The sequence below is a fragment of the Carcharhinus amblyrhynchos genome, chromosome 9 (assembly GCF_965287045.1).
Source record: "Carcharhinus amblyrhynchos chromosome 9, sCarAmb.v2.hapA, whole genome shotgun sequence".
Taxonomy (NCBI): Eukaryota; Metazoa; Chordata; class Chondrichthyes; order Carcharhiniformes; family Carcharhinidae; genus Carcharhinus; species Carcharhinus amblyrhynchos.
Genome location: NC_137332.1, coordinates 17,679,136 through 17,705,963, shown reverse-complemented (window position 1 = coordinate 17,705,963; position 26,828 = coordinate 17,679,136). Strand labels below are relative to the sequence as shown.

Sequence of the window (26,828 nt, the reverse complement as noted above, 5' to 3'; positions counted from 1 at the left end):
GTGACCCCAGGGCCACAGCAATGTGGTTGACTCTGCACTACCATCTGAACAAGAGTTATTAGGGATGGACAACAAATTCTGGCCAGCCAGCAATACCCATGTCCCAGGAATGAATGAAGAAAATAATAGACAAAGGACTGGGCCTGAAACCTATATTCTGCTTCAATATTGGTATTTTTCCATTAATATTACTAGAAGATATCAGCTAAAGTTTCCAATAAATTTGGACGGTAGACTATGAAAGCTAACATTTTTCCTCTGCTTCTTTCTAGACTTGCTCGAGTATATGGGGACGCTCAAGAGCTGCTCTTTGATAAGCCTGAAATCTGTAAGTTGTGGAAGATCTGGGAGGATGTGTGCGTTCTGTCTGACTTCATGGATACCCTCAGGACCAACCCCAGAAAAGTTGCAGGCAAGGAGAATTTGTCCAGGCACTTTTATTAGAACAGAGGAAGATTTGCATTTATGACCCCAGAACATATCTGTCAAAAGAGATTTTAAAACGACCATTTCATAGAATCATGACAGTGTAGAAGGAGGACATTCGGCCCATCGAGTCTGCACGGACAGCAATCCCACCCAGGCCCCATCCCCATAAACCCATGCATTTACCCTAGCTAGTCCCCCTGACATTAAGGGGCAATTTAGCCCCTTAATACATCTAACCTGCACATCTTTCGGACTGTGGGAGGAAACCAGAGCACCTGGAGGAAACCCACGCAGACACGGGGACAACGTGCAAATTCCACACAGACAATGACCCAAGCTGGGGTCACTGGCCCTGTGAGGCAGCAGTGCTAACCATTGTGCCACCGTGCCACCACATTTGATTTTAATCAAATCCCTGTGTATGAATGTATGGTCACTTCTCACAAGTATAATTACACCACATTACAAGCTCAACTTATATTAAATTGATTGTTAGTGTAGTTATTAATGCACAATAGTGCTGAAGCATGAGGAGCCTATAGTTTCTCTCTCCATGGCAATGCCTCAATCAATCAAAGACAACTCGCCAATCAATCAGCACCATTTTCTCCTGTGGTCTAAATTGTTGTGATCATTTGAAATCTGGCATTCTTGCATTTGTCCTGATGAGTCATAGACAAAAAGCTTCAGCAATTTGTATTTTTTCATATAATGGGTAATGTTAGAATAATGTGAATCATATCTGTACAGCACTCCAGGTTTTATGCTGGACTTCTTGAGACATGGAGAGTACAGGTAGAGGCATATTGTCCAAAAGTAAGGAAGTTATCCTTAACCTTTAAAAATCACTGGTTAAACCACAACTAAAATATTGTGTCCAGTTCAGGTCACCACATGTTAGAAGGCCTTAGATAGAGAAGATTTACTAAAATGGTACCAAGAATGCTGGGATGGTTCTCCTTCGAGTAGAGAAGGTTTTGAGGAGATTTAATAGAGGTGGCAAAATCATTAAGAGTAAGGAAGGAGAAATTGGGATAAATTTTCCAGCTCCGCCTGTTGCAGGAATTGTTGCAAGCAGGACATACAATGTGATGGACCATTTAAAGGTCCAGTGGGAATTTCCAGTCTTGGGGTGGGAGCAATTGGAAAATCCCATTCATTGTTCCCAGACTCAGTAAGGAAACGACACAGATTGAAGTTATTGGCAAAACAGACAGAGGTGAGACGAAGAGAATTTTTTTTATATGGCAAGTTAGTATGATCGGGAATCCACTATCTGAAAGATTGAAGTAGGTTCAATAATAATTTACAAAGGAGAATTGAGGAATACTTGAAAGGGAGAAAAATGGCAGCATCGTGGGGAGAAAGCGCAGCAGTGGAACTAATTGAATGCTCATACAAAGAGCTGGAAAAGTTCTAATTCTTCCTTCACTAACTGGCTATCAGGAGTATACCATAACCCCTGAGATCTATACTTTCACATCTCACTAACGTAACAAAGTAAAACAAAAAATAAGTTGATGGGACGAGAAGATTTTCTTTCCTTATTTTCATGATATTGCTATTTTATTTAAAGGGAGAGGTATTCGAATCCAAGATATTCTGAAGGATGATGAAGTTCTGACCTCCTTCTTACTCAAAGATATTGGACTTTCAGACTCTGTTGTCCATCACTTAATCAACGCCCAAGTGCGGCCTGAAGAGGTAAGGGTTGCTTTGGTTATGTCTCTTGTGCAATAATATATCATCGTACGCCCCTATAATCCCTACAGTGCAGAGGGAGGCCATTCAGCCCATCGAGTCTGCTCCAACCACAATCCAACCCAGGCTCTATTCCCATACCCCCACATATTTACCCTACTTATTCCCCTGACAATTTAGCATGTCCAAGCAACCTAACCCACACACCTTTGGACTGTGGGAGGAAACCAGAGTGCACGGAGGAAGCCCACACAGACACGGGACGAATGTGCAAACTCCATGTCTGGGATTGAACCCAGGTCCCTGGTGCTGTGTGGCAGCAGCTATAATCACTGTGCCATCACACCACCCACACAGGAAAGTCAGGAAAGGCCATTCTGTCCATCAAGCTCACGTCTTTCTGCTTTGTACAGAAATAGACCCACCCAACCAAACGCCCCATAATGCCAACCCTTGACAGATGGTCATTGACCAAAATGCTAAATGATGCTAACTCATTCAAAACCCATCCATTTGCACAGTATTGAAATCAGACCCATTAACTCCATTTGTTTCGCCACAGATGCTGCCAGACCTGTTGAGTTTTTCCCATATTATCTGTTTTTATCCTAGCTCCATGAAGCCATCATAAATCACATTACATTATCCGTATAATTGTAAGCCCCCTTCTCACAGATATATATCCAGTTCTCTTAAAACAGTATTGGGTGATCAAGTGTACTCTTCTGATGCAGAAGAAAGAAGCCAGTTAGTATCACTGTCTTATTCTGGCTAATCATTGAATGCCCCAGATAAGGAATGTTTAGGTATATTCATGATATAAATAAAAATTTAGTGTGTTGGGGAGAGGGACATTTTGTTGTCACAGCGTTTGATTCATCCATGCCCCAAGAACTACCACGTTCAGCTGTATTGAGTTGGGTTGGCACATTCTGCCCCTGGTGCAGAGGAGTCATGTGCCTCCTAGTGGCAGGCACAGTGTGAGCATGCAACTGTCTGGCATCAGGTCACTCAGCCCATCTACTTTATCTGCAAACGCTGTATGGAATTGGGAGGGGTAGTGAGTTGTGGAGAATTAGAGGGGTTTATGTAATAATGGCACTCCGTGACCTTTATCCCCCGAGGAAAGGGCGGCAGATGCATGGAAACATCATCATCTGCAAGTTCCCCTCCAAGTCACAAATCATCATGACTTAGAACATAGAACATTACAGCGCAGAACAGGCCCTTCGGCCCACGATGTTGCACCGGCCAGTTAAAAAACAATGACCCTCTAACCTAAACCAAACCCTTTCCATCCATAAACCTATCCACGGATCTCTTAAACGCCCCCAAACTAGGCGCATTTACAACTGCAGCAGGCAGGGCATTCCAATCCCTCACCACCCTCTGGGTAAAGAACCTACCCCTGACATCCGTCCTATAACTACCACCCCTTAATTTAAAGCCATGCCCCCTCGTGCTAGCTTTTTCCATCCAAGGAAAAAGGCTATCACTGTCCACCCTATCTAAACCTCTAATCATCTTATATGTTTCAATAAGGTCCCCTCGTAGCCGCCTTCTTTCTAACGAAAACAGCCTCAAATCCCTCAGTCTCTCCTCATAGGACCTCCCCTCCATACCAGGCAACATCCTGGTAAACCTCCTCTGCACCCTCTCCAAAGCCTCCACATCCTTCCTATAATGTGGGGACCAGAACTGCACACAATACTCCAAGTGCGGCCGCACCAGAGTTTTGTACAGTTGCAACGTGACGCTGCGGCTCCTAAATTCAATCCCCCTACCAATAAACGCCAAGACACCGTATGCCTTCCTAACAACCCTATCTACTTGATTCCCAACTTTCAGGGATCTATGCACACATACACCTAGATCCCTCTGTTCATCCACACTATTCAGAGTCCTACCGTTAGCCCTATACTCTACACATCCGTTATTCCTGCCAAAGTGAATTACCTCACACTTTTCCGCATTAAACTCCATCCGCCACCTCTCGGCCCAGCTCTGCAACTTGTCCAAGTCTCCCTGTAGACTAAGACACCCTTCCTCACTATCTACCACACCTCCGACTTTGGTGTCATCAGCAAATTTACTAATCCACCCAACTATACCCTCATCCAGATCATTTATAAAAATTACAAACAGCAGTGGCCCCAAAACAGATTCCTGAGGCACACCACTCGTAACTGAACTCCATGACGAATACTTACCATCAACCACCACCCTCTGTCTCCTATCCGCCAGCCAATTCCTAATCCAATTTCCTAAATCACCCTCAATCCCATACATCTGCAATTTCTGCAGAAGCCTTCCATGGTGAACCTTATCAAACACCTTACTAAAGTCCATATATACCACGTCAACTGCCTTACCCCCATCCACCTCTTTAGTCACTTACTCAAAAAACTCAATAAGGTTAGTAAGGCATGACCTACCCTCCACAAAACCATGCTGACTATCTCTAATCAATTCATTACTCTCCAAATAACTATAAATCCTATCCCTAATAATTTTTTCTAAAATCTTGCCCACAACAGAAGTAAGACTCACCGGTCTATAATTCCCGGGGAAGTCTCTGTTCCCCTTCTTAAACAATGGGACAACATTCGCTATCCTCCAATTTTCTGGCACTATACCGGTGACCAACGACGACCTGAAGATCAGAGCCAGAGGCTCTGCAATCGCCTCCCTTGCCTCCCAGAGAATCCTGGGGTAAATCCCGTCCGGCCCAGGGGACTTATCTGTTTTCAAACCCTTGGAAATATATCGCCGTTCCTGCACGGTTGCTGGGTCAACATGCTGGAACATCCTCTCTAACAGCACTCTGGGTGTATGTACACATGGTGTGGAGATGCCGGTGTTGGACTGGGGTAAGCATAGTAAGAAGTCTCTCCCTTCATCGGGGCAGTGCTCTGAAAGCTTGTGCTACCAAATAAACCTGTTGGACTTTAACCTGGTGTTGTGAGACTTCTTACTGTACACACATACTCAGACCACAGTGGTTCAAGAAGGCAGCTCACCACCACCTTCTCAAGGGTAATCAGAGATGATCAATAAATCATGGTCTTGCCAGCGATGCCCAGATCACATGAAGATAAAACAAAATCTTGCATAGAAGGCATTGTACAAAGATTAACACCACAATGAGGTTACTGTAAAAATCCACTAGTTGCGACACTTAGGATACATCGAGTGAGTATTTAGCATGACCAATCCACCTCACCAGCATGTCTTTTGCTCTGTGGGAAGAAACCAGAGCACCCAGAGGAAACTCAGGCAGACTTTGCAGACTCCGCACAGACAGTGACCCAAGCCGGGAATTGAACCCAGATCCCTGACGCTGTGAGGCAGCAGTGCTAACCACTGTGCTGCTGAGCCGTCCACGTGCTTTAAAGTGCTTTACAGGCACATTATCAAACAAACCAACATTAAAAAAGAATCATATTTTCTGTTTGGTATTTCATCCTTCCATATAATTAAAAATCATAACCTAATCCTTGTGAATAAAAACCTCTTTAAAGAAGGAGTTGATCAGAATTAGTTTGAACGGATTTACTTGCAAGGGCTGTGCACGCCCTTAACCCAAGTGTTCAGACACAGTGCAGCCCTTCACTCACAACATGTCTGAGAGTTGAAGTAATTACAATCTGCATCAGAATGTTCCCTTTGGTAATGGTGTGTGGCCTCAAATTCTTTTAACAGATGGAATGCACCAGCGTGGAAAGCAGCACTGACTGACAGTGCTGGGATAATAACAAAATTGGAACCCAGCACTAAAGGACCTTTTCATATGCAAATAATAAAATAATGAGAAAACATCCACAAATGCTGTGATTCAAAATTACCCAGACTTAACCACCTTAACCACCTTAACCTTTTTGGAAACTTCGAGCCAGCAAGTTCCAAAAGAACTGTCAACACTTTTGTAACAGTGTTCTTTGACTAGTGTGCATTTCTGGGTGTTTGTAGTTATGACACATGGAGAAGTCCTGAATAGTATCCAAACAAACAAGTGGTACAATATCTTCCCATCTCACGCATAACGGCTGGAATGTCAAAGGATTTAGAAAGACCCTCAGAGGTTTGACTTGTGGCTTTATTGTTGGAGCCCATTTTAGGATTTGTTTTCAGATACAAAATAAGTGATTCACCATGCGGTGCAGTGGCACAGTGGTTAGCACTGCAGCTTCACTGTGCTAGGGACCTGGGTTTGATTCCCGGCTTGGGCCACTGTGCAGAGCCTGCATGTTCTCCTTGTGTCTGCATGGGTTTCCTCTAGGTGGTCCGATTTCCTCTCACAGTCCGAAAGACGTGCTGGTTAGGTGCATTGGTCATGCTAAATTCTCCCTCAGTGTACCTGAACAGGCACTGGAGTATGACAATTAGGGGATTTGCACAGTCACTTCATTGCAGTGTTAATGTAAGCCTATTTGTGACATACATAGAACATAGAACACTACAGCACAAACAGGCCCTTCGGCCCACGAGTTGCGCCGATCACATCAACACCTACCAACCTACAGACCTATCTATAACCCTCAATCTCATTAAACCCCATATACTCATCCAGAAGTCTTTTAAAAGACCCCAGCGAGTTCGCCTCCACCACCACTGACGGCAGCCGATTCCATTCACTCACCACCCTCTGAGTGAAAAACTTACCCCTAACATCACTTCTGAACTTCCCTCCTTGCACCTTAAACCTGTGTCCTCTCGTAGCAACCATTTCAACCCGGGGAAATAGCCTCTGAGAGTCCACCCTATCTATTCCTCTCAACATTTTGTAAACTTCTATCAGGTCGCCTCTCAACCTTCGTCTCTCCAGGGAAAAGAGTCCCAGCTCCCTCAACCTAACTTCATAAGGCATGCCTCCCAGTCCAGGCAACATCCTTGTAAATCTCCTCTGTACCCTCTCAATAGCTTCTACATCTTTCCTATAGTGAGGCGACCAGAACTGCGCACAATACTCTAAATGAGGCCTGACAAGGGTCTTATGAAGTTGCAGCATTACCTCCCGACTCCTAAACTCAATCCCTCGATTAATGAAGGCCAGTACACCATACGCCTTCTTGACCACCTCCTCCACCTGTGAGGCCGATTTAAGAGTCCTGTGGACCCGGACCCCTAGATCCTTCTGCTCTTCAACACTACTCAGACTTCTGCCCTTGATAGTGTACTCGTTCATCCCGTTGGTTCTGCCAAAATGGACGACTACACATTTATCCGCGTTGAAGTCCATCTGCCACTTCTCCGCCCAGTCCTGCATCCTATCTATGTCCTGCTGCAACTTTTTCCATCCTTCCAGACCATCCACAACACCACCGACCTTAGTGTCATCAGCGAACTTACTTACCCATCCCTCCACTTCCTCATCCAGGTCATTTATGAAAATGACAAACAACAAGGGTCCCAGAACAGATCCTTGAGGCACTCCGCTGGTGACTGACCTCCATTCAGAAAAAGCCCCATCCACATCCACAACCACAACCTGACATTAAACTTAAAACGTGATTAAATTAAAAGGTATTTTCCAAAGATTGATGTCAACTGGAAGAGTTTGTTTGATTTAGAATAAATAGATTGAGGTTAATGTAATCAATGAGGCAACTGGTTTGTTTGGATTTATTATTGTCACGTGTTAATATACATTATTGTTTCTTGTGCACTATACAGGCAAAGCATACCATTCATAGAGAAGGTGCAGAATGTAGTAGCAGGAGATGATCATAGAACCGTACAGTGCAGAAAGAGGCCCTTCAGCCCATCAAGTCTGCACTGAACACAATACCACCCAGGCCCTACCCCCATATCCCTACATATTATACCCACTAATCCCTCTAACCTCCACTACCCTGGACACTAAGGGGCAATTTCTTAGCACGGCCAATCAACCTAACTCGCACACCGTTGGACTGTGGGAGGAAACTGGAGTAACCGTAGGAAACCCATGCAGACACGAGGAGAACATGCAAACTCCACACAGACAGTGACCCGAGCCAAGAATCAAATCCAGGACCCTGGAGCTGTGAAGCAGTGGTGTTAACCACTATGCTACCGTGCCGCCCAAGTATTACAGTCATAGCTAGGGTGTAGAGAAAGCTCAACTTAATGTGAGGTAGGCCTATTCAAAAGTCTGATGGCAGCAGGGAAGAAGCTGTTCTTGAGTTGGTTAGTATGTGACCTCAGACTTTTGTATTTTGTTCCAAACGGAACAAGATGGAAAAGAGAATGTCTGGAGTGTGTGAGCTCCTTGATTAGTCCTGATTATGCTGGCTGCATTGCTGAGGCAGTGGGAAGTGTAAACAGAGTCAATGGATGGGAGGCTGGGTTGTGTGATAGACTGGGCTACATTCACAACCTTTTGTAGTTTCTTGCGGTCTTGGGCAGAGCAGGAGCTGAAGTCAAAGGTCTATCCTGTGGTTGATACATTCTGGCTGTCTTTATACTGGATGTAGGAGATGCCAGTGTTGGACTGGGGTAAACACAGCAAGAAGTCTCACAACACCAGGAACACTCCAAAGCCTAGTGGCTTTTGCTACCAAATAAACCTGTTGGACTTTAACCTGGTGTTGTACCAGTGCTGTTGTGGGCTAATAATTGTGACCATTTACAAGGAGTGGCCTCGTTTCAGAGCAACAGCAATGCCTTTCAAGTGAATGTTAAAGATTCCATGGGGAAATCTGATGAAGTGCAGGGGAATTCTCTTCATGTTGTGGTCAGCATTCATCCCACAACCAACATCACTTCTTAAAAAAACACATTCTCTGATCATTATCACATTGCTGTTTGGAAGTTTGCTTTGCACAAGTTAACTCTTCCCTCCTTCTAGCAGTGATTGCAAATCAGGAAAGCCTGGTTGGCTGTAAAGTTCTTCCTGAGGCCATGAAAGATGCTGGATAAATATACTTCCCCCTATCATTGCCTTTCTTTCCTTACCCCCTTCACTTTTGTCAACTTACGGGCAATCACAAATAACCCAAAGTCCCCTACTGCCAGGGGACTCTCCCGAGAGAGCCAGGCCACATGCAACTGAGGGTAGTGGGGTGGCATTGTCTCCAGTAGATATAAATCCTCCTCCCACTAAACTACCAAGGATGAAACATTCCACAAACTTGAATTCACATCTCCTTTCCTCCATTCCTCCAATCCCATGATAGGTATGCGCCTACAGCTAATATTCAAATTTTCGAGTAGACGTCCATGTTCCTGATTTGACGCACATTAGAACTTAGAATCGTAGAATGATATGGCACGAAGGCAGCCACTCAGCCCATTGTACCCATGTCAGCCCTTTGGTAGGGTTGTCAAATTAGTTCCACTGCTCTTCCCCCCTCCAACCCCTGTGAATTTCTTCCTTTCAAGAACTTAGCCAATTGCCTCTTGCAAATTGTATTTGAATCTATTTCTAGCACCCATTCAGGAAGTGCATTCCAGATAACAACAACCCCTAATGAAAAAAATTAAAACATTTCCTCGTATCGTTATGACAATCACCTTTAATCTGTGTTACTGACCTGTCTGCCACTGGAAGTCTAAAACAATTGTAGAGATTAAGACCGTATTTGAATTCTCTGCCCCCCGCTATTTCCATTTTGGAACCCCAGATCTGAATAGTCCATTCAATACACTTCACAAACAGCTGTCAACACTCCCGATTCTATTAAATAATCACACAACTGAATAATTACAGGGAGAATCAAGGGGTGGGCCTTAAGGGGGATGATAGCCTGCCCCAGCTTGCCAATGTGAAACCTAGTTCCTATGCAAAGACAATACCCTGGGGCAGCCTTAATTAGTGCAGAGTGTGACTTCCAACCTTCAGGGACAAGAAGACCAGTCCTAGCTAGCTTCAGCCACTTTGATTGACTGGTTTTGAAGAAGTCATAGAATCATAGAATCCCTACTGTGCAAAGGGAGGCCATTCAGCCCATCGAGCTTGAACCGACAACAATCCCACCCAGGCCCTCTCTCTATAACCCCATGTATTTACCCACTAGTCTCCCTAACGCTAAGAGGCAATTTTGCACGGCCAGTCAACCTAATCCTTACATCTTTGGAGTTTGGGAAGAAACCGGAACATCGAGAGGAAACCCACACAGACATGGGGAGAACCTACAAACTCCATACAGACAGTGACCCGAGTGTAGAATTGAACCCAGCTTCCTGGCACTGTGAGGCAGCGGTGTTAACCATCGTGCTAACATGCCATCATATTTGGGCTTCTCTAATTCTCTCTCCACAGATATTGCCAGACCTGCTGAGTCTACCCAGCATTTTCCATTTTTATTTCAGAGTTCCGGCATCTGCAGCATTTTGTTTTTAGTGTTACACAGAAACATCGAGGATAGGAGCCGGAGGAGGCCACTCGGTCCTTCTGCCATTCATTATGATCGTGGCTGATCATCCAACTCAATAGATTAAACGTGCTATTTCCCCATAACCTTGGAGGGAGTACAGAGAAGGTTCACCAGGCTGATACCGGAGATGAGGGGGTTAGCTTATGAGGAGAGATTAAATAGACTGGGCCTGTACTCGTTGGAATTTAGAAGGCTGAGGGGGGGATCTTATAGAGACTTACAAGATAATGAAGGGGCTAGATAGGGTAGAGATAGAGAGATTCTTTCCGCTTAGACAGGATAGCAGAACTAGAGGGCACAGCCTCAAAATAAGGGGAGGCAGTTTAGAATGGAGTTGAGGAGGAACTTCTTCACTCAAAGGGTGGTGAATCTCTTGAATCCTCTGCCCATTGAAGTGGTGGAGGCTACCTCGCTAAATATATTTAAGTCACGGGTAGATAGATTTCTGATAGACAAGGGAATTAAGGGTTATGAGGAGAAAGCGGGAAAGTGGAACTGATCCACTTCAGATCAGCCATGATCTTATTGAATGGCAGGGCAGGCTTGAAGGGCTAGATGGCCTACTCCTGCTCTTATTTCTTATGTTCTTTGATCCCATTCGCCCCAAGTGCTATATCCAGCCTCCTGTTGAATACATTCAATGTTTTGTCATCGACTACTTCCCGTGGTAATGAATTCCACAGGTTCGCCACTCTTTGGGTGAAGAAATGTCTCCTCAACTCCATCCTAAATGGTCTACCCTGAATTCTCAGACCGTGACCCCTAGTCACCATCAGGAACATCCTCCATACATCTAACCTGGGGTTACTGGAGTGCTCAACGCTTAACCAACCCGGGGAGTTTAGTGTAACATGATTGTGCTGTTGGCTGAGTATCAAGGAAAGAAAACAGGGCGGTGACCACATAACTCACATCTCCCTTCAGGCAGGCGTGTGCTCCAGAGCAGCTGTTTCGCTGAACAAAACTCTCCCAAAGGAGTTGTGATTCTGATCATCTGCTTTCAGTTGGGAAGGTGGGAGGGAGGGAAGGGTGCTTTCCAATCAGGCAAACAATTAGTAAAAGCAAGAACTATTGAAAAACAAAATAAATTGGACAAATTTCAACTCAGAAAATCATAGCTGCTAAACTTCTGGCTTTTTAACATCTTGAAATGTTTGACCAGTGTGTTGATGCACGTAATTAATCTTATGACAGAGCAATCCAATTATCCAGACAATGAACTAGAATCAGCCTGAAAATATTTCTTCAAGTTAAAAGCACAGCAGGACAATTAGATTACTGACATTACCGCATTCTATGTCTTGGGTGAGGTTGGAAGATGATTTATTGATCATTTGCAAAGTTAACCTTGATTCTCTGACTAATCCAATCGCATCAACAAGCTTCTGATGTAGGTTGCTTGGTTACCAAGAATTTGCCAGCTTTGGCTGTGTAGGAGTTGTAAGCTGGTCAAATTTCACGAGTTACTTCTGTCCAAAGCGAGCGAATCGATGGAGATATGTGCAGTTTAGCCGATTATGATGGATGGGTGGTTGGGATAGTTGCAAAGTGTCAGAGTGGGGGCTCGAGTAGTCAAATTTGGAATCGTTGTTTGACGTTCTGGATTCAATTTGAATGTCGTTACAGGGCGTTGAGGGAGGCAATAGAAGGGGGAATTGATTAGCAATACGGATTACAAAAGAATCTACATGTTGTGAGTTCTTGTTCATCTCTTCTCCACTCACTTCTGCTTAGTTTGTGATAAGAACATCTTGCATGGGACAGATGGCACATCCTTTTACAGGGGTTGCTTTAACACTGACCAGAATCATTCTGCATTGCTCTCCAGATATTTTTGGCTGGAAGAAACTTGGTGGAATTTGTTAAAAAGAAGATGGTTACATCAAATCACGCGTCAACAATAACTTCTATTTATATCTAGGAGTGAAACCATAGTCATTATTCAGTAAAATGTCCCAAGGCAATTGGCAACAACAGTCTAACCTGACCAAAAGCTTGGTTGCAGACAGTAACACCACATTCTGCACTCTCTCCTTTCCTTCTCTATATACACTATGCTTTGTCTGTACAGCCGCTCAAGAAACAATACTTTTCATTGTATTATAATACATGTGACAATAAGAAATCAAATCAAATCAAAAAGAGAGGTAGTTTGAACAAACAGCTTAAAGGAGGAAAGAGAGCTGGAGGGATTGAGAGGGTTGGGGAGGAAATCACGGAGCTTAGGCACCAGGCACAGAAGACACAGGCTCTCAACAGTAAAACAATGAAATTCAAGTGTGCGCAAAATACCAGGAGTGCAGAGGTCTGAGGGGACCAGCCTGACCTGAACATGTTTACTGAGGTGGGGAAGGATCAGGTCATGAAAATATTTGGACTGAAAGATGAGAGTTTTAAAATTGAGCTGTTGCCAGAACAATGTGGGTCAATGAGCACAGCATAAGTGAGAATGCTGGCATCCATCACAAAGGATTTAATGTAAATACTCGAGTCCATTGGAAACTATTTTATAGCAGGGCACTGGGAAAACAGTGGCAGGATTGGATAGCGTCTGCATGGATTTACAAAAAGGAAATCATGCTCGACAAATCTACACTGGAATTCTTTGAGGATGTAACAAGTAGAGTTGATGAGGGAGAGCGAGTGGATATGGTTTATTTGGATTTTCACAAGGCTTTCAACAAGGTCCCATATAAGAGATTAGCGTGTAAAATTAAAGCGCATGGGATTGGGGAAAATGTATCGAGATGGAATGAAAAATGGTTGGCAGACAGAAAACAGAGTAGGACTTCTTTCCAAAGGGCAGGCAATGACTAGTGGGTCACCGTGGGGATCAGTACTAGGACCCCAGCTATTCACAATACATATTAATGATCATAAGGGTACTAAATGTAATACCTCCACATTTGCAGATGACACAAAGCTAGAATGGAAGCTGAGCTGTGAGGACAATGCAGAGATGCTTCAGTGTGATTTGGACAAGTTGAGTGAGTGGGCAAAAGCATGGCAGGTTGCAGTATAATGTGGATAAATGTGAGGTTATCCACTTTGGTGGCAAAAACAGGAAGGCAGATTATTATCTGAATAGCTATAAATTGTTAGAGGGGAATGTGCACTGAGACCAGGATATTCTCGTATGCCAGTCACTGAAGGTAAGCAAGCAGGTGCAGCAGGCAGTATAGAGGGCAAATGGTATGTTGGCCTTCATAGCGAGAGGATTTGAGTACAGGAGCAGGGATATCGTGCTGCAATTACACAGGGTCTTGGTGAGACCGGACCTGGAATGTTAGGCTTGTACTCGTTAGAGTTTAGAAGAATGAGGGGAGATCTCATTGAGACGTATAAGATAATGAATGGGATGGATAGGATAGAGGTGGAGAGACTCTTCCCGCTCAAAAAAGACAGTAGGACTAGGGGGCACAGCCTCAAGATAAAGGGGAGGCGGTTTAGAACGGAGTTGAGGAGGAACTTCTTCACTCAAAGGGTGGTGAATCTCTGGAATTCTCTGCCCGTTGAAGTGGTGGAGGCTGCCTCGCTAAATATTTTTAAGAAGCGGGTTGATGGGTTCTTGATAAGAGAGGGGATTAAGGGTTATGGGGAGAGGGCGGGAAAGTGGAACTGAGCCACGACAGATCAGCCATGATCTTATTGAATGGCGGGGCAGGCTCAAAGGGCTAGATGGCCTACTCCTGCTCCTATTTCTTATGTTCTTATGTTCTTATATTGTGTGCAGTTTTGGCTTCCATATCTGAGGAAGGATGTTCTTGCTCTAGAGGGAGTGCAGAGAAGGTTTACCAGGCTGAATCCTGGGATAGTGGGACAGATGCCTGAGGAGAGATTGTGTTGGCTAAGATTATATTTGCTGGAATTCAGAAGAATGAGGAGGCATCTCATCAAAACCTGTAGAATTCTAACAGGACTGGACAGGGTAGATGTAGGAAAGATATTCCCGATAGCAGGGAAGTCTAGAACCAGGGGTCACAGTCTGAGGTTATGGGGTAAACCATTTACAACAGAGATGAGGAAAAATTTCTTCACCCAGAGAGTGGTGAGCCTGTGGAATTCTTTACCACAGAAAACAGTTGAGGCCAAAACATTGTGGGCCTGCTTCTCGCCAAAGAATTCTAAGTGCTGAATTAGCGGGAAAAATGCTGTAATTCACGATTCTTTTTTCATTGGGAACTTAGACTCAATCTCCCACATTCTGTACACTCCAGGGGTCACAATCGTGAATATCACTAAAAGCTCGGGGGGGGGAGGGGCCTATTCATGCTGGAGTCTGGCAGTTCCACAACTCTGCGCATGTGCAGACTTTAGTTTGTGGCCAGCTCAGTCGCTGGCCAGCCCGGGACCCAACCCAAGGTGCCAAACGACATGTTGGGATGGGAGAATCGGGCCTTGTATGTTTTCAAGACGGAGTTAGATATAACCCTTGGGGCAAAAGGGGTTCCAAAAATATGGGGTGAAAATAGGAGCGGGTTATTGAGTTGGATAATCAGTCATGATCATTAGGAATGGTGGAGCAGGCTCGAAGGGCCACATGGCCCCCTCCTGCTCCTATCTTCCATGTTTCTGTGTTTAATGGATGAACAAGTCTTAGATCAGGCAGCAAAGGTTTGGGGGAGCTCGAAAGTAATTGGAGGCAGGAGGCCAGCCAAAAGATCAGAGTTTCCAATTATATCTCAGAATTGTAAAACCGGAGAACTTTATAAAGAAATCATTTTCGGCCTTGATATCCCCCAGATCTACAGCATTTCAGAGCACCTAAGCAGCTTCCACTCCCAAAGAATTCTTTCTCTTCCGTAATATATTCAAAACTCCTATGTTTTTAGCGTGAGACCCTGACAATGAAAGTTATTTGTTGATAAAGAATGAGTTTTCTCAGCGTCTTGGAAGTTGTCAACTAACGTTTCTTCTTCTTCTTTGTCCCGTTTACTTCTAGTTTGCTTACGGAGTTCCGGATTTAGCCCTCAAGGATATAGCCTGTAGCCAGGTCCTCCTGAAACGTTTCCTCATCTTCCTGAATCACTGGGGAATGCGTAGTGTTCTGAATGGAATGTGTGCCCTCTCCCAGCAACGGCTCCAGAGAGTGGAAGATGCACTTTATGCAAACGTGGATTTCTTTAAACTCTTTCAAACAGTAGGTCCATTATTCTGCCCATTTATTATTGAAAAGCATGGAGCCTGCTACCAAGTGTCTTTACTACATGTATTTTTGCCTTGTGTGGATTATCTGTACTGATATCTGTGAGTTAAGTGGCACTGTGAGGACACCTACTTTCATGTCTACCTAAATGCCAGGATGCAATTATGAGTTCACTTACGAATGCAGATTATTTGTTTATTAACTTTTTGAACGTCTTGGCATTGAATATAATCCCTTTGTAACAGGATAGGACAAATGTAGAAATATCATATCTACATAATACATCAAGAGTCTTCCAGATTCGAAACGTTGGCTCTATTCTCTCTCCCCAGACGCTGTCAGTCCTGCTGAGATTTTCGAGCATTTTCTGTTTTAGTTATGTTCTAATTGTGTTTTTCCTTCCAAATATCCTCAATAGTTTCAAGGTAGCATAGATCATCGACATCTATTCGGATATTCAGACAGGAACGCTACCAGGAAGGGATAATCCTAAGGGAGGAGAGGTAAAGGAGTTTAGGGAATGAATTCCAGAGTGTGCAACTTTGATATTCGAGGCCTGTCTGTCACTGGGTGGTGGGACGATGGAATGCTCAAGAGGCCAGTTTTGGAGGGATGGAGAGATCGGCGTGGGGGTGGTTAGCTATAGGACTGGAGGAGCTATAGAAGTAAGGTAGTGAAGGACCAGACCGTTTGCAGCTTCAGCATCCTGTCTGATCCTTAGCTAGGCCTCTAATGTAAACGTGCTGTGTCTTTTCAGCTTCCAAGAGTGCTAGACCCTTATTCAGAAGGGATAGATCTGCGTCTCTGGATGAGAATTATGAATGATGCATCGCCCCTATTAGAAGAGGTAAGGAAATAATCACCCATTCCCTATTTGTGTTTAAGGGCACTCATAATAAGTTCACTCATCCTATCGTTGTCAGTGATACCAAAAACTCCAAATTCTCCTCACTCAAGCCCATGAGTTGGATGGTCAGGTCAACTTGCTCTGAAATATATGGGCTCACACCCGCATGGAACTGAGATGAAACTTAAGAAATGAATTTTGCTTGCAGTCAGATACAATGGGGCAATTTTCATTGTGGGAGTGCGATTCCTGTCAGATGATTATATGGGGGTCCAGTGCTGGAAGTAACAATCTGCTCCAACCTATTGCTCAGCAGACCCTCTTGGGAGACAAACCCTCACCTGGGAGGTCACAGTAGGATTTCCAACTCTGATTGGGTGTGTTCCAGCTCCTCCCCACCACCTTTTCCCATTCCTTCCCAGCACATTCCGGTATTCAGTGCCTAACCTGTTCATTGCTGGACTCATTGTGAATCATCCAAATCCCGATCGAAAAACATCTCACCTCAACATCATGTGACTGGGCGATTCTTGACAAGTCTGTCAATAAGCCTTACTTTTAAATAGTTAATCACAGGATCCCTACAGCTCAGGAGCCCATCACACCTGCACCAACGACAATTCCACCTGAGCCCTAAAGTTTATTTATTAGTCTCAAGTAGGGTTTACATTAACGCTGCAATGAAGTTACTGTGAAATTCCCCTCGTCGCCACGCTCCTGTTCAGGTCAATGCACCTAACCAGCAGGTCTTTCAGGCTGTGGGAAGAAACTGGAGCCCCCGGAGGAAATGCACACAGACAACGTGCAAACTCCACACAAACAGTGACCCAAGTTGGGAATTGAACCCAGATCTCCGGCGATGTGAGGCAGCAGTGCTAACCACTGTGCCACCATGCCACTCCTATCCCCTATAGTAATCAAACATGATCAGAAAAATGCAAAGAAAACCTTGATACCTATGCTTTGTCTCCCAGGTTGGTCAGATCATTATCCTGGAGATTAATCTTTAAATCCTGTAGACTCCAGGGTAACTTTTCATCCCCCGTTGGAGGAAATCGATTTTTCTCAACCTATCCTGTTCAATCCTTTAATCATCTTGAACTGAATCCAACATTGGTATAAACCTTTGAATACTATGCGCTCTATACTACTCTCCAGCTCCCCTCACCCCCAGTCGCAAGGTTTCCAGCAGTAGAGCCAGCTCTCCATTGGCGTCTGGTCCAAAACACACCACGGGAGAGGGTAGCAGTGGGGGTGGGGGTCGCTTTCGGTGGGGCTGGAAGATCCTGCTAGTGGGAAGGGCCAGAAAATCCCACCCTGTGTTTGGACACTACAGACTGATGGCAAAATAAATGAAGTGCAGCAGAATCTCATGCTAACATTTCCTGTCTCCCTCTGAACATTAACGGCAGCACAGTGGTTAGCAACGCTGCCTCACGGCGCCAAGGACCCAGGTTTGATTCCCAGCTTGGGTCTTTGTCTGTGTGGGATTTGCACATTCTCCCCATGTCTGCGTGGGTTTCCTCCGGGTGCTCCGATTTCCTCCCACAGCCGAAAGATGTGCGGGTTAGGTGGATTGGCCAGGCTAAATTGACCCTAGTGTCAGGGGGATTAGCAGGGTAAATGTTGCAGGAATAAGCCTGGGTGGGATTGTGGTTGGGACAGACTCGATGGGCTGAATGGCCGCCTTCTGTACTGTAAGGATTTTATGATTCTTATTTCCTCCACAGCTCTGCCTCACATTCTCAGCATTTTCTGTTTTGATTTTCTCTTTCCAGCTTCTCTGACTGATATATTTATTCAAAGCACGAGTGATCGTTAGAATGATTTTGCTTTTAATTTCTCTCCTCCCCAGTTTATCGCAAGGGACAGTTTTCAGGATCTGCTCCGGGTGCTGTACTCACTGTTTTCCGAGGAAGGCCCGGCTTCATTCAGTCAGTTGATGGAGCTCTTATCGAATCTAATCTGCGGTTACCCTGAGAAAGGAGGCTCTCGCGTTTTCTCATTCAACTGGTATGAAGATAACAATTACAAGGCTTTCCTCGGAATTAACAACACAAAGAAAGAGTCAAAGTATACTTACGATTACACGACCAGTAAGTGTTCCCTGTAAAAGCTGACATGTTCTCTGGCGATTGGAGATTGGAAAAGAGTGTGGACGTTGGGGGCTGGAGGTTTGGGGGTCCTTGTGTTCCATCAGCTAAAGTCAGCTGAGAGGCTGTTCGTGAAAAAGGCCCATCTGCCCTGCAGCCATTTTACATTTCTCAGGGTTTTAACTGGCTCAGAACGAGATTCTTGCCCCCACCTGGGGAGGGGGGGGGGTCACGCTTTCTAGATCTGCTCTCCAGTCAGAGTCAGGTTCAAGCAAAGGCCACGGGTGGTCTATAGCCAGAACACAGAGGTTATGGAAGCCGAACTGAAGGGCAGTCCAGGCTGTCGGTGGGGTCTGCCTGGTAGGCCCCAGCCTGGGTCATAAAGAGCAGGTGGGGCCAGGTTTTGAGAGGGTGGGGAGGGTCATAGAATTCTACAATGCAGAAGGAGGCCATGTGGCCCACCGAGCCTCACTGACAACAATCAGTTGGGGTGGCACGGTGGTTAGCATGGCTGCCTCACAGCGCCAGGGACCTGGGTTCAATTCCCGGCTTGGGTTAATGCCTGTGCAGAGTTTGCACATTCTCCCTGTGTATATGTGGGTTTTCTCTGGGTGCTCCAGTTTCCTCCTACACTCTAAAGGTGTGAGGGTCAGGTGGATTGGTCATGTTAAATTGTCCCTTAGTGTCAGGGGGACTAGCTGAGGCAAATGCGTGGAGTTATGGGGATAGGGCCTGGGTTGGATTGTGATAGGTGCAGGCTCGATGGGCTGAATGGCCTCCTTCTGCACTGTAGGATTCTATGATTTTAGGATTCTACTCTCACCCTGGCCCTATCCCCATAACCCCACATATTTACTCCACTAATCAATCCCCCTGATTCTAAGGGGCAGTTTAGCACGGCCAATCCACCTAACATGCACATTGCTGGATTGTGGGAGGAAACCGGAGCACCCAGAGGAAACTCAGGCAGACACAGGGAGAATGTGCAAACTCCACACAGATAGTGACCCTAGGCCGGAACTGAACCAGGGTCCCTGGCACTGTAAGGTAGCAGCTAACCACTGTGCACAGTGAAGGGGTCTCACAACACCAGGTTAAAGTCCAACAGGTTTACTTGGTAGCAAACACCACTAGCTTTCGGAGCACTGTGAAAGCTGGTGGCGTTTGCTACCAAATAAACCTGTTGGACTTTAACCTGGTCTTGTGAGACTTCTTACTGTGTTTACCCCAGTTCAACGCCGGCATCTCCACATCACAGTGAAGGGAACCAGATTTGAGAGGCTGGGGGCTGTTTAATGAAGAGACTATGACCTTATGCCCTGATGGGCACTGGGGACCCGAGTGGGGGTCCCTGCACCGGCAAAATGATGAGCAGGACTGGAAGGGCAGTAAAGTGGTCAGTAATTCAAGGCCTCAGTAGGCCCAAGAGCGAGCAGGTCACTGCAAATCAATTGAAATGGAATGGGAGACAGGTCAGGGGGTGGGCACGGAGGCAGTGGACAAATCACACAGTGTTTTTAATGAGCGCTCCCACCAATCAAACATGCTGGAAAATCCAGCCCAGGATCTGAAGAACCAAAATGTGACCCTTTAGAATTTGATATTTAAATTTTATTGAGCTAAGATGTGCATTAACACATTGATTCTGGAGTTTACTTAACTTGGACAGCTCTGGGTTTGAATGCGGGATTGGAAAACTCTCTTTCCTCCACTCTCACCAACTGAAATAACCAATCATTATGGCTACCCACATATCCACTGAACCATTAGGATCTGGATCAGTGATTCCCAGGGCAAGATCTTCAGTCATCGCTCCCTGTGCCCCACCACCCGGGGGCCAGGAATTGAGGCAGGCAAAAGTTAATAACACTCAACCCACCACTCCCACTGCTGGCTCCCTCATTCTATCCCACCTCCAACCATTTTCATGGACAGAAAATGGGAAGTTGGATGGATTGTCCACCCGCACAGGGAGATAGCTGATGGTGCTGGAAGAGCCTATTGAGACCAAAGAAGGAGGCCAGCTGGGTTCTGCCGTTGGGGTCCAGGTCTCCACAGGCACTGAGTGCCAGTCTAGATGCCTTGGAGCTGTCACCATGGAGATAGACCAATGTTCTAAGCAGACTCTGCCCCCCACCCAACCACCCCCCCCCCCCTCCCCCCCCCCGGAAGAGCTGGAGGACATCCTGTAGTAGGATTGCCCCAAAGCCGCCACAACCATCCCACATGGAGAGACGATGGCCTAGTGGCATTATTGCCAGATTATTAAACCAGAAACTCAGCTAATGTTCCGGGGACCTGGGCTCGAATCCTGCCATGACAGATGGTGGGATATGAATTCAATTAAAAAATATCTGGGATTGAGAATCTGCTGATGACCATGAAACCATTGTTGATTGTCAGAAAAACCCATCTGGTTCATTAATGACCTTTAGGGAAGGAAATCTGATGTCCTTACCAGGTCTGGCCTACATGTGACTCCAGAGCCACAGCAATGTGGTTGACTCTCAACTGTCCTCAGGCAGCTAGAGATGGGTAATAAATGCTGGCCACCCAGTGGTCATTAATGGACTCCTACAAATGAATAAAATAAAACCCAGCTTACAATATCTGGGTGCAAGATCCATTTTTGAAAATAAAGTTAAAAAAAGTTGGAGTAAGGACCCTCTATTTTGATGTATCCTCTCCGTTACTCAGCTTACCTTTCGAGCTGGAAGCTCACCCATTCCCACAGCTTCAGGAGAGTGGTCACCATCCCTAATTGGATGACAAGCTCATTCGCAGGCCCATTAAAGGGGTGTTAAAAATTGAGACTGTTTCCCCCTGGAGTAGGGTTCAGGAACCCGATGGGAAAATACTATCCCTAGTCTTTGACACATAAACCTTTGCTATAATAGAAATGCCAGGCGGGGAATTATATAGGGCAGCACAGTGGCACAGTGGTTAGCACTACTGATGCTAGGGACCCGAGTTTGATTCCTGGCTTAGGTCACTGTCTGTGTGGAGTCTGCACCTTCTCCCCATGTCTGCGTGGGTTTCCTCCCACAGTCCGAAAGGCGTGTGGGTTAGCCGTGCTGAATTCTCCCTCAGTGTACCCGAACAGGCGCCGGAGTGTGGCGATTAGGGGATTTTCACAGTAATTTCATTGCAGTGTTAATGTAAGCATAACTGTGCCACTAGTAAACTTTAAATGTGGTTGGTGAATTCACAGCACTGTATAATGAAGCATAGAGGTGAGTAATGGTATCAGGTGTGATCCCAAGTCCAGACTGAGTTGGCGGACATTAAATGGGGATCAATAGGGCACAAAAGCCATAGACTAAACACAAAACAAGCGGGAAGATCTGCTCCTGTTTGGAAAATCCTATTGGATACGCAAACGGATTGAAAGCGATTCCTGAGCCTGTCTTCCTCCCTAGTTTCTTAGGCTGCTATCTCTTCCCCTCCTGTGTTACAAGTGAAAAGAAAGCCACAGGTAAATGGCCTTTGCCTAATGTTGGCCATCACCTTCAGAGAGAAGAGGGAGAGAGGGAGGTGGATGTTGATGGTGGTGGAATGGGGATAAAACAGATGCAGTGAATGCAGATAGACAGGATTCTGTGTAATTGTGGTCAGCTTTGCTGAAGCTAAGAATCAGATCTGTGATCGCACTAATACTACAGTTTGGTAAATGTTCACTGTAGCTCCTTTCTGTAACGCGATTAGTCAAAACATGGAGTCCAACCCCACAACCAAGATCATCTGGAACATGCTGAAACCGCTCCTGATGGGAAAGATCCTGTTTGCCCCTGATTCCCCAGCAACTCGGCAGCTGATCAAAAATGTAAGAACACACGATTTTTTACTTGATTTTGGTGATTAATTTTCGAAGATTGCATGCGCTGCATCTAAATAGTATTATACCTCTGTTCCTTGCAAAATCCTAATCTCTTCAGAGGAACATGTCATGAAGGTTTATTCAATACATAATGTCAATTATGGGCTAAATTTAATTGTGTGATTTTAAAAAAATACAATGCACAAATGCAACCATTGAAGGGAAGTATTGCCCTAGTGGTGTGGGTGCAAACTTTGGATAAGTTAGAATGTGATTTGGTGTAATAGTTAGAAGAATATTGTTCCAGTGACTTGGTGATTGGAAAGTCAACTGAAAGCAGACACTTAGCCCTATTAGCTACAGCTTCTATTGTTCAATCATGGCTTCCCTCATCGGATGTGGGCAGTGCAGCGGCACAGTGGTTAGCACTCCTGTCTCACAAAGCCTGAGACCTGAGTTTGATTCCGACCTTGGGTCACCGCCTGTGTGGAGTTTGCACCTTCTCCCTGTGTCTGCGTAGGTTTCCTCTGGCTACCTCCCACAATCCAAAGATGAGCAGGTTAGGTGGGTTTGCCATACTAAATTGCCCGTAAATTGTCCAAAGATGTGTGGGTTGCTAAATTGCCCAAAGGTGTGTGGGTTGGGTGAATGTGCCGGTATATGTGCCGGGTTACGAGGATAGGGCAGTGGGGGAGGGGCTAGGTGAGATGCTCTTTCAGAGAGTCGGTGCAGATTTGATGGGCTGAATGGCCTCCTTCTGCATGTGAGGGATTCTATGTGAGAGAGTTTGATTGTGCACAGTTTGAACAATATTTTTTGATGTGCCACAGTGTGATGAATGTTTGCTGGATGAACTTTTCATCGCCTGTTTTCTAGGTAAAATGCCATTTTCTCTATGCAATAGTGATAGATGTATGTCTCTCTGGTTTGTTAGCACTTTGAAAAGATCCTTGTTCAGACAGGGGGGAGCTGGTAAATAGTGCCGCATGCTGCAGAATCTCTGATTACCAACCAGGCACGTGGTGGATCTCATTGAAAAGGCCAGGCAGCCCTACATTGAGTTTAAAGCACAGTGCACACCCAGTCAGAATACATATTATCAGAAACAGATTCATGTAACAGGTTTACTGCACTTTAAAGAAGCCCCTTTTTCATCTTTCTTGAATATGTCAGTTTATTTTACCTGCTCCATTGTAGGGGGAGAGGAATTAGGAGCAGAAGTAGGTAAGTTCAGCCCTTCGAGCCTGTTCCACCACCGCTCAATCAGATCATGGCTGATCTCTTCCCTGGTCTCAAATCCCTCTCCTCCCACATCGCCTTATCCCTTTTTTCATTGGAAATGTCTTTACAGAAATATTTTATTTCAGAGAAGCACGAATATAATTTTTAATATTGCTCACCCTGAGTTAACAGCGGTTCAGATGCATGATCAGTCCGCAGTCCAGCAGAAGGAGGGCCTCTTCAGTCCCGAGTTACATGCGTAAGGCCATGAAATGTTTAAATGCAGCGCAGAACAACACGTGTCGGTTGAATCTTCTTCACAGGCTAATGTCACTTTCGAGGAACTGCACAGACTTAAGAGGATTGGAAAGATCTGGGAGGAGGTGAAGCCACAGATTTGGGACTTTTTCCAGAACAGCGTACAGATAAATATAATACGAGTAAGTACTGGCCATGAGGACAGGTGAGCAAAGTGTCGCTGCCGACCAGTAACCTCCCAGCTCTTCAGCTTCTGCCACTGTGGTTATCCTGAATGCTTTGTGACAGAGACAGCAACAGATTAAAGATGTTTAATATCTTCCTACTTCCATTGTTTTCCCTATCTGGTCTTGGTAGCATGTTCTTCTTTCTCCAAACCTGTGCTTTGAATGTCCTTATCATGTCAATCGTGATCATGGCTGCTCTCCTGAGGAGGCAGTGGCACAATGGCATTGTCGATAGGCTAGTAATCCAGAGACTCAGAGTGAGATCTGGGGACCCAGGTTCGAGTCCCACCAATGGTGAAATTTGAATTCAATAGAAGTCTGGAATGAAAACTTTAACGATGATCGTGGAACCATTGTCAATAGTTGTCATTGTCCTTTAGGGATGGAAATCTGCCACCCTTATCGGGTCTGGCTCACATGTGACTCCAGACCCACAGCAATTCGGTTGATTCTGAAATGTAGGGCAGTTAGGGATGAGCAATAAATGCTGACCCAGCCAGCAATGCCCACATCCCATAAAATGATAAATATAACATAAGATGGCTATATAGAATGCAAAACTTCTAAAATCCCTAACAAGTGTTATACTCCTTAATGGATAGCCTGCATGAATGTGGGTTTGTGTTCGAGGTTTAATTACAATGTTATAAGGGCGCCACATTAAAAGCGTCTGGGCAACCTTAACTTTCTTCCCAGAGAGTGTGTGCCCACAGCATAATTTGGCATCAACTGACACTCTCAGCCATAGGATAGTTGGTATGATATGTGGAAATTGTTGAACGATTACCGTAAGGGGTGCTCTCCTGATCCTGTGGCTACGATGCCTGTTTGAGATCCAGTAGGTAGAGTGCTTTGAACTCCTCCTAATCATCCTATACCTAAGGGTGGCACGGTGGCACAATGGTTAGCATTGCTGCCTTGCAGTGCCAGGGACCCAGGTTCAATTCTGGCCTTGGGTCACTGTCAGTGCGGAGTTTGCACTTCCTCTTCTTGTCTGTTGTTGTGGGAGGCAAGGGAGGAAATTGCAGGGGCTCTGACCCAAAATTTTAATTTCCCCCCTGGCTACTGGGGAAGCACTAGAGGAGAACAGGTAATGTGGTCCCACTATTTAAAAAAGTTTGTAGAGACAAGCTAGGGAACTACACACGAGAGAGTCTCGTGGTTGGGAAACTACTAGAGAAGATTCTGAAGGAGAGAATTGATCTCCATTTGGAGTGGGAAGGTTTGATCAGAGATAGTCAGCGTGGTTTTGTCAGCGGGAGGTCTTGCCTAACAAATCTGATTGAATTTTTTGAGCAAGTGTGTGGATGAGGGTAGTGCAGTTGATATAGTTTACATGGATTTCAGCAAAGCATTTGACAAAGTCCCACATGGGAGACTTATTAAGAAGGCTAATGCACATGGGATACAGAATGATCTGACAAGATTGATTCATAATTGGCTTAGCAGAAGGAGACAGAGGGTGGTGATGGACAGCTGCTTTCATGACTGGAGGCCAGTGACCAGTGGCGTATCACAGGGATTCATGCTGGGCCCCCTATTGTTCGTCATTTATATAAATGGCATAGATGACTATGAGGAGGGTAGTAAGTTTGCCGATGACACTAAGATTGGCTGTGTGGTTAACAGTGAGGGTGAGTGTCTTGGGTTACAGGAAGATATAGACAAGATGGTCAAATGGGCAGATAAGTGGCAGATGGAATTTAATCCTGAAAAGTGTGAGGTGATGCACTTTGGAAGGAACAATTTGACATATACTATGAAAGGACTTACACTGGGAAGTTCCGAAGAACAAAGAGATCTTGGCATGTTTGTCCATAGATCTCTGAAGGTGGAAAGGCAGGTTAATAAGGTGGTGAAATGGATGTATGGCACACTCGCCTTTACCAGTCAGGGGTATAGATTACAAAAAGCAAAGAGGTCATGATGGAGGTGTATAGAACTTTGGTGAGGCCACAGCTGGAGTACTGTGTCCAGCTCTAGTCACCACATTATAGGTAGGACATGAATGCACTGGAGAAGGTGCAGAGGAGATTTACCAGGATGCTGCCTGGGATGGAACATTTAAGTTATGAAGTGAGATTGGATAGGCTTGGGTTGTTTTTGTTGGAGCCGAAAAGACTGAGGTGTCCATGATTGTGAAGGACATGGACAGGATGGATAGGGAGCAGCCGTTCCCTTTAGTTGAAGGGTCAGGTACGAGGAGACACAAGTTAAAAGTGAGGGGTGGGAGGTTTTGGGGGGATTTGAGGGAAAACTTTTTTACCCAGAGGGAGGTGACGATCTGGAATGCGCTGCCTGGGAGAGTGGTGGAGGCGGGATGCCTCACATCCATTAAAAAGTACCTGGATGAGTACTTGGCACGCCATAACATTCAGGGCTATGGGCCAAGTGCTGGCAAGTGGGATTAGGTGAGCAGGTCAGGGCATTTCATGTGTCGGTGCAGACTGGATGGGCCAAAGGGCCTCTTATGCAGTATAGTATTCTGTGATTCTGTCTGCGTGGTTTTCTTCGGGTGTTCCAGTTTCCTCCCATGGTCCAAAAATGTGTGGGTTAGGTTGATTGGCCATGCTAAATTGCTCCTTAGTGTCAGGGGCATTAGCAGAGTTAATTTTGAGGGTTGCCGGAATAGAGTCCGGGGTGGGACTGCGATCGGTGCAGACTCGATGGGCCGGATAGCCTCCCGCACTGCAGGGATTCTATGGTTTTAAGCTGGGAATTGTTGAATGTAG

General features: G+C 45.4%; 1 protein-coding gene across 3 annotated transcripts in view; it reads left to right on the top strand.

Moving 5' to 3' along the window:
- Positions 1-26,828, top strand: part of abca4b (ATP-binding cassette, sub-family A (ABC1), member 4b) — a 155,438-nt gene that overhangs the window by 30,541 nt on the left and 98,069 nt on the right. For all 3 annotated transcript variants that reach the window (XM_080195254.1, XM_080195255.1, XM_080195253.1), the window contains exons 5-11: positions 273-412; positions 2,006-2,133; positions 15,430-15,627; positions 16,391-16,480; positions 18,336-18,576; positions 22,257-22,396; positions 23,935-24,051. In XM_080195254.1, coding sequence (XP_080051380.1) covers positions 273-412; positions 2,006-2,133; positions 15,430-15,627; positions 16,391-16,480; positions 18,336-18,576; positions 22,257-22,396; positions 23,935-24,051 — 1,054 coding nt within the window. The remainder of the gene's footprint in view (positions 1-272; positions 413-2,005; positions 2,134-15,429; positions 15,628-16,390; positions 16,481-18,335; positions 18,577-22,256; positions 22,397-23,934; positions 24,052-26,828) is intronic.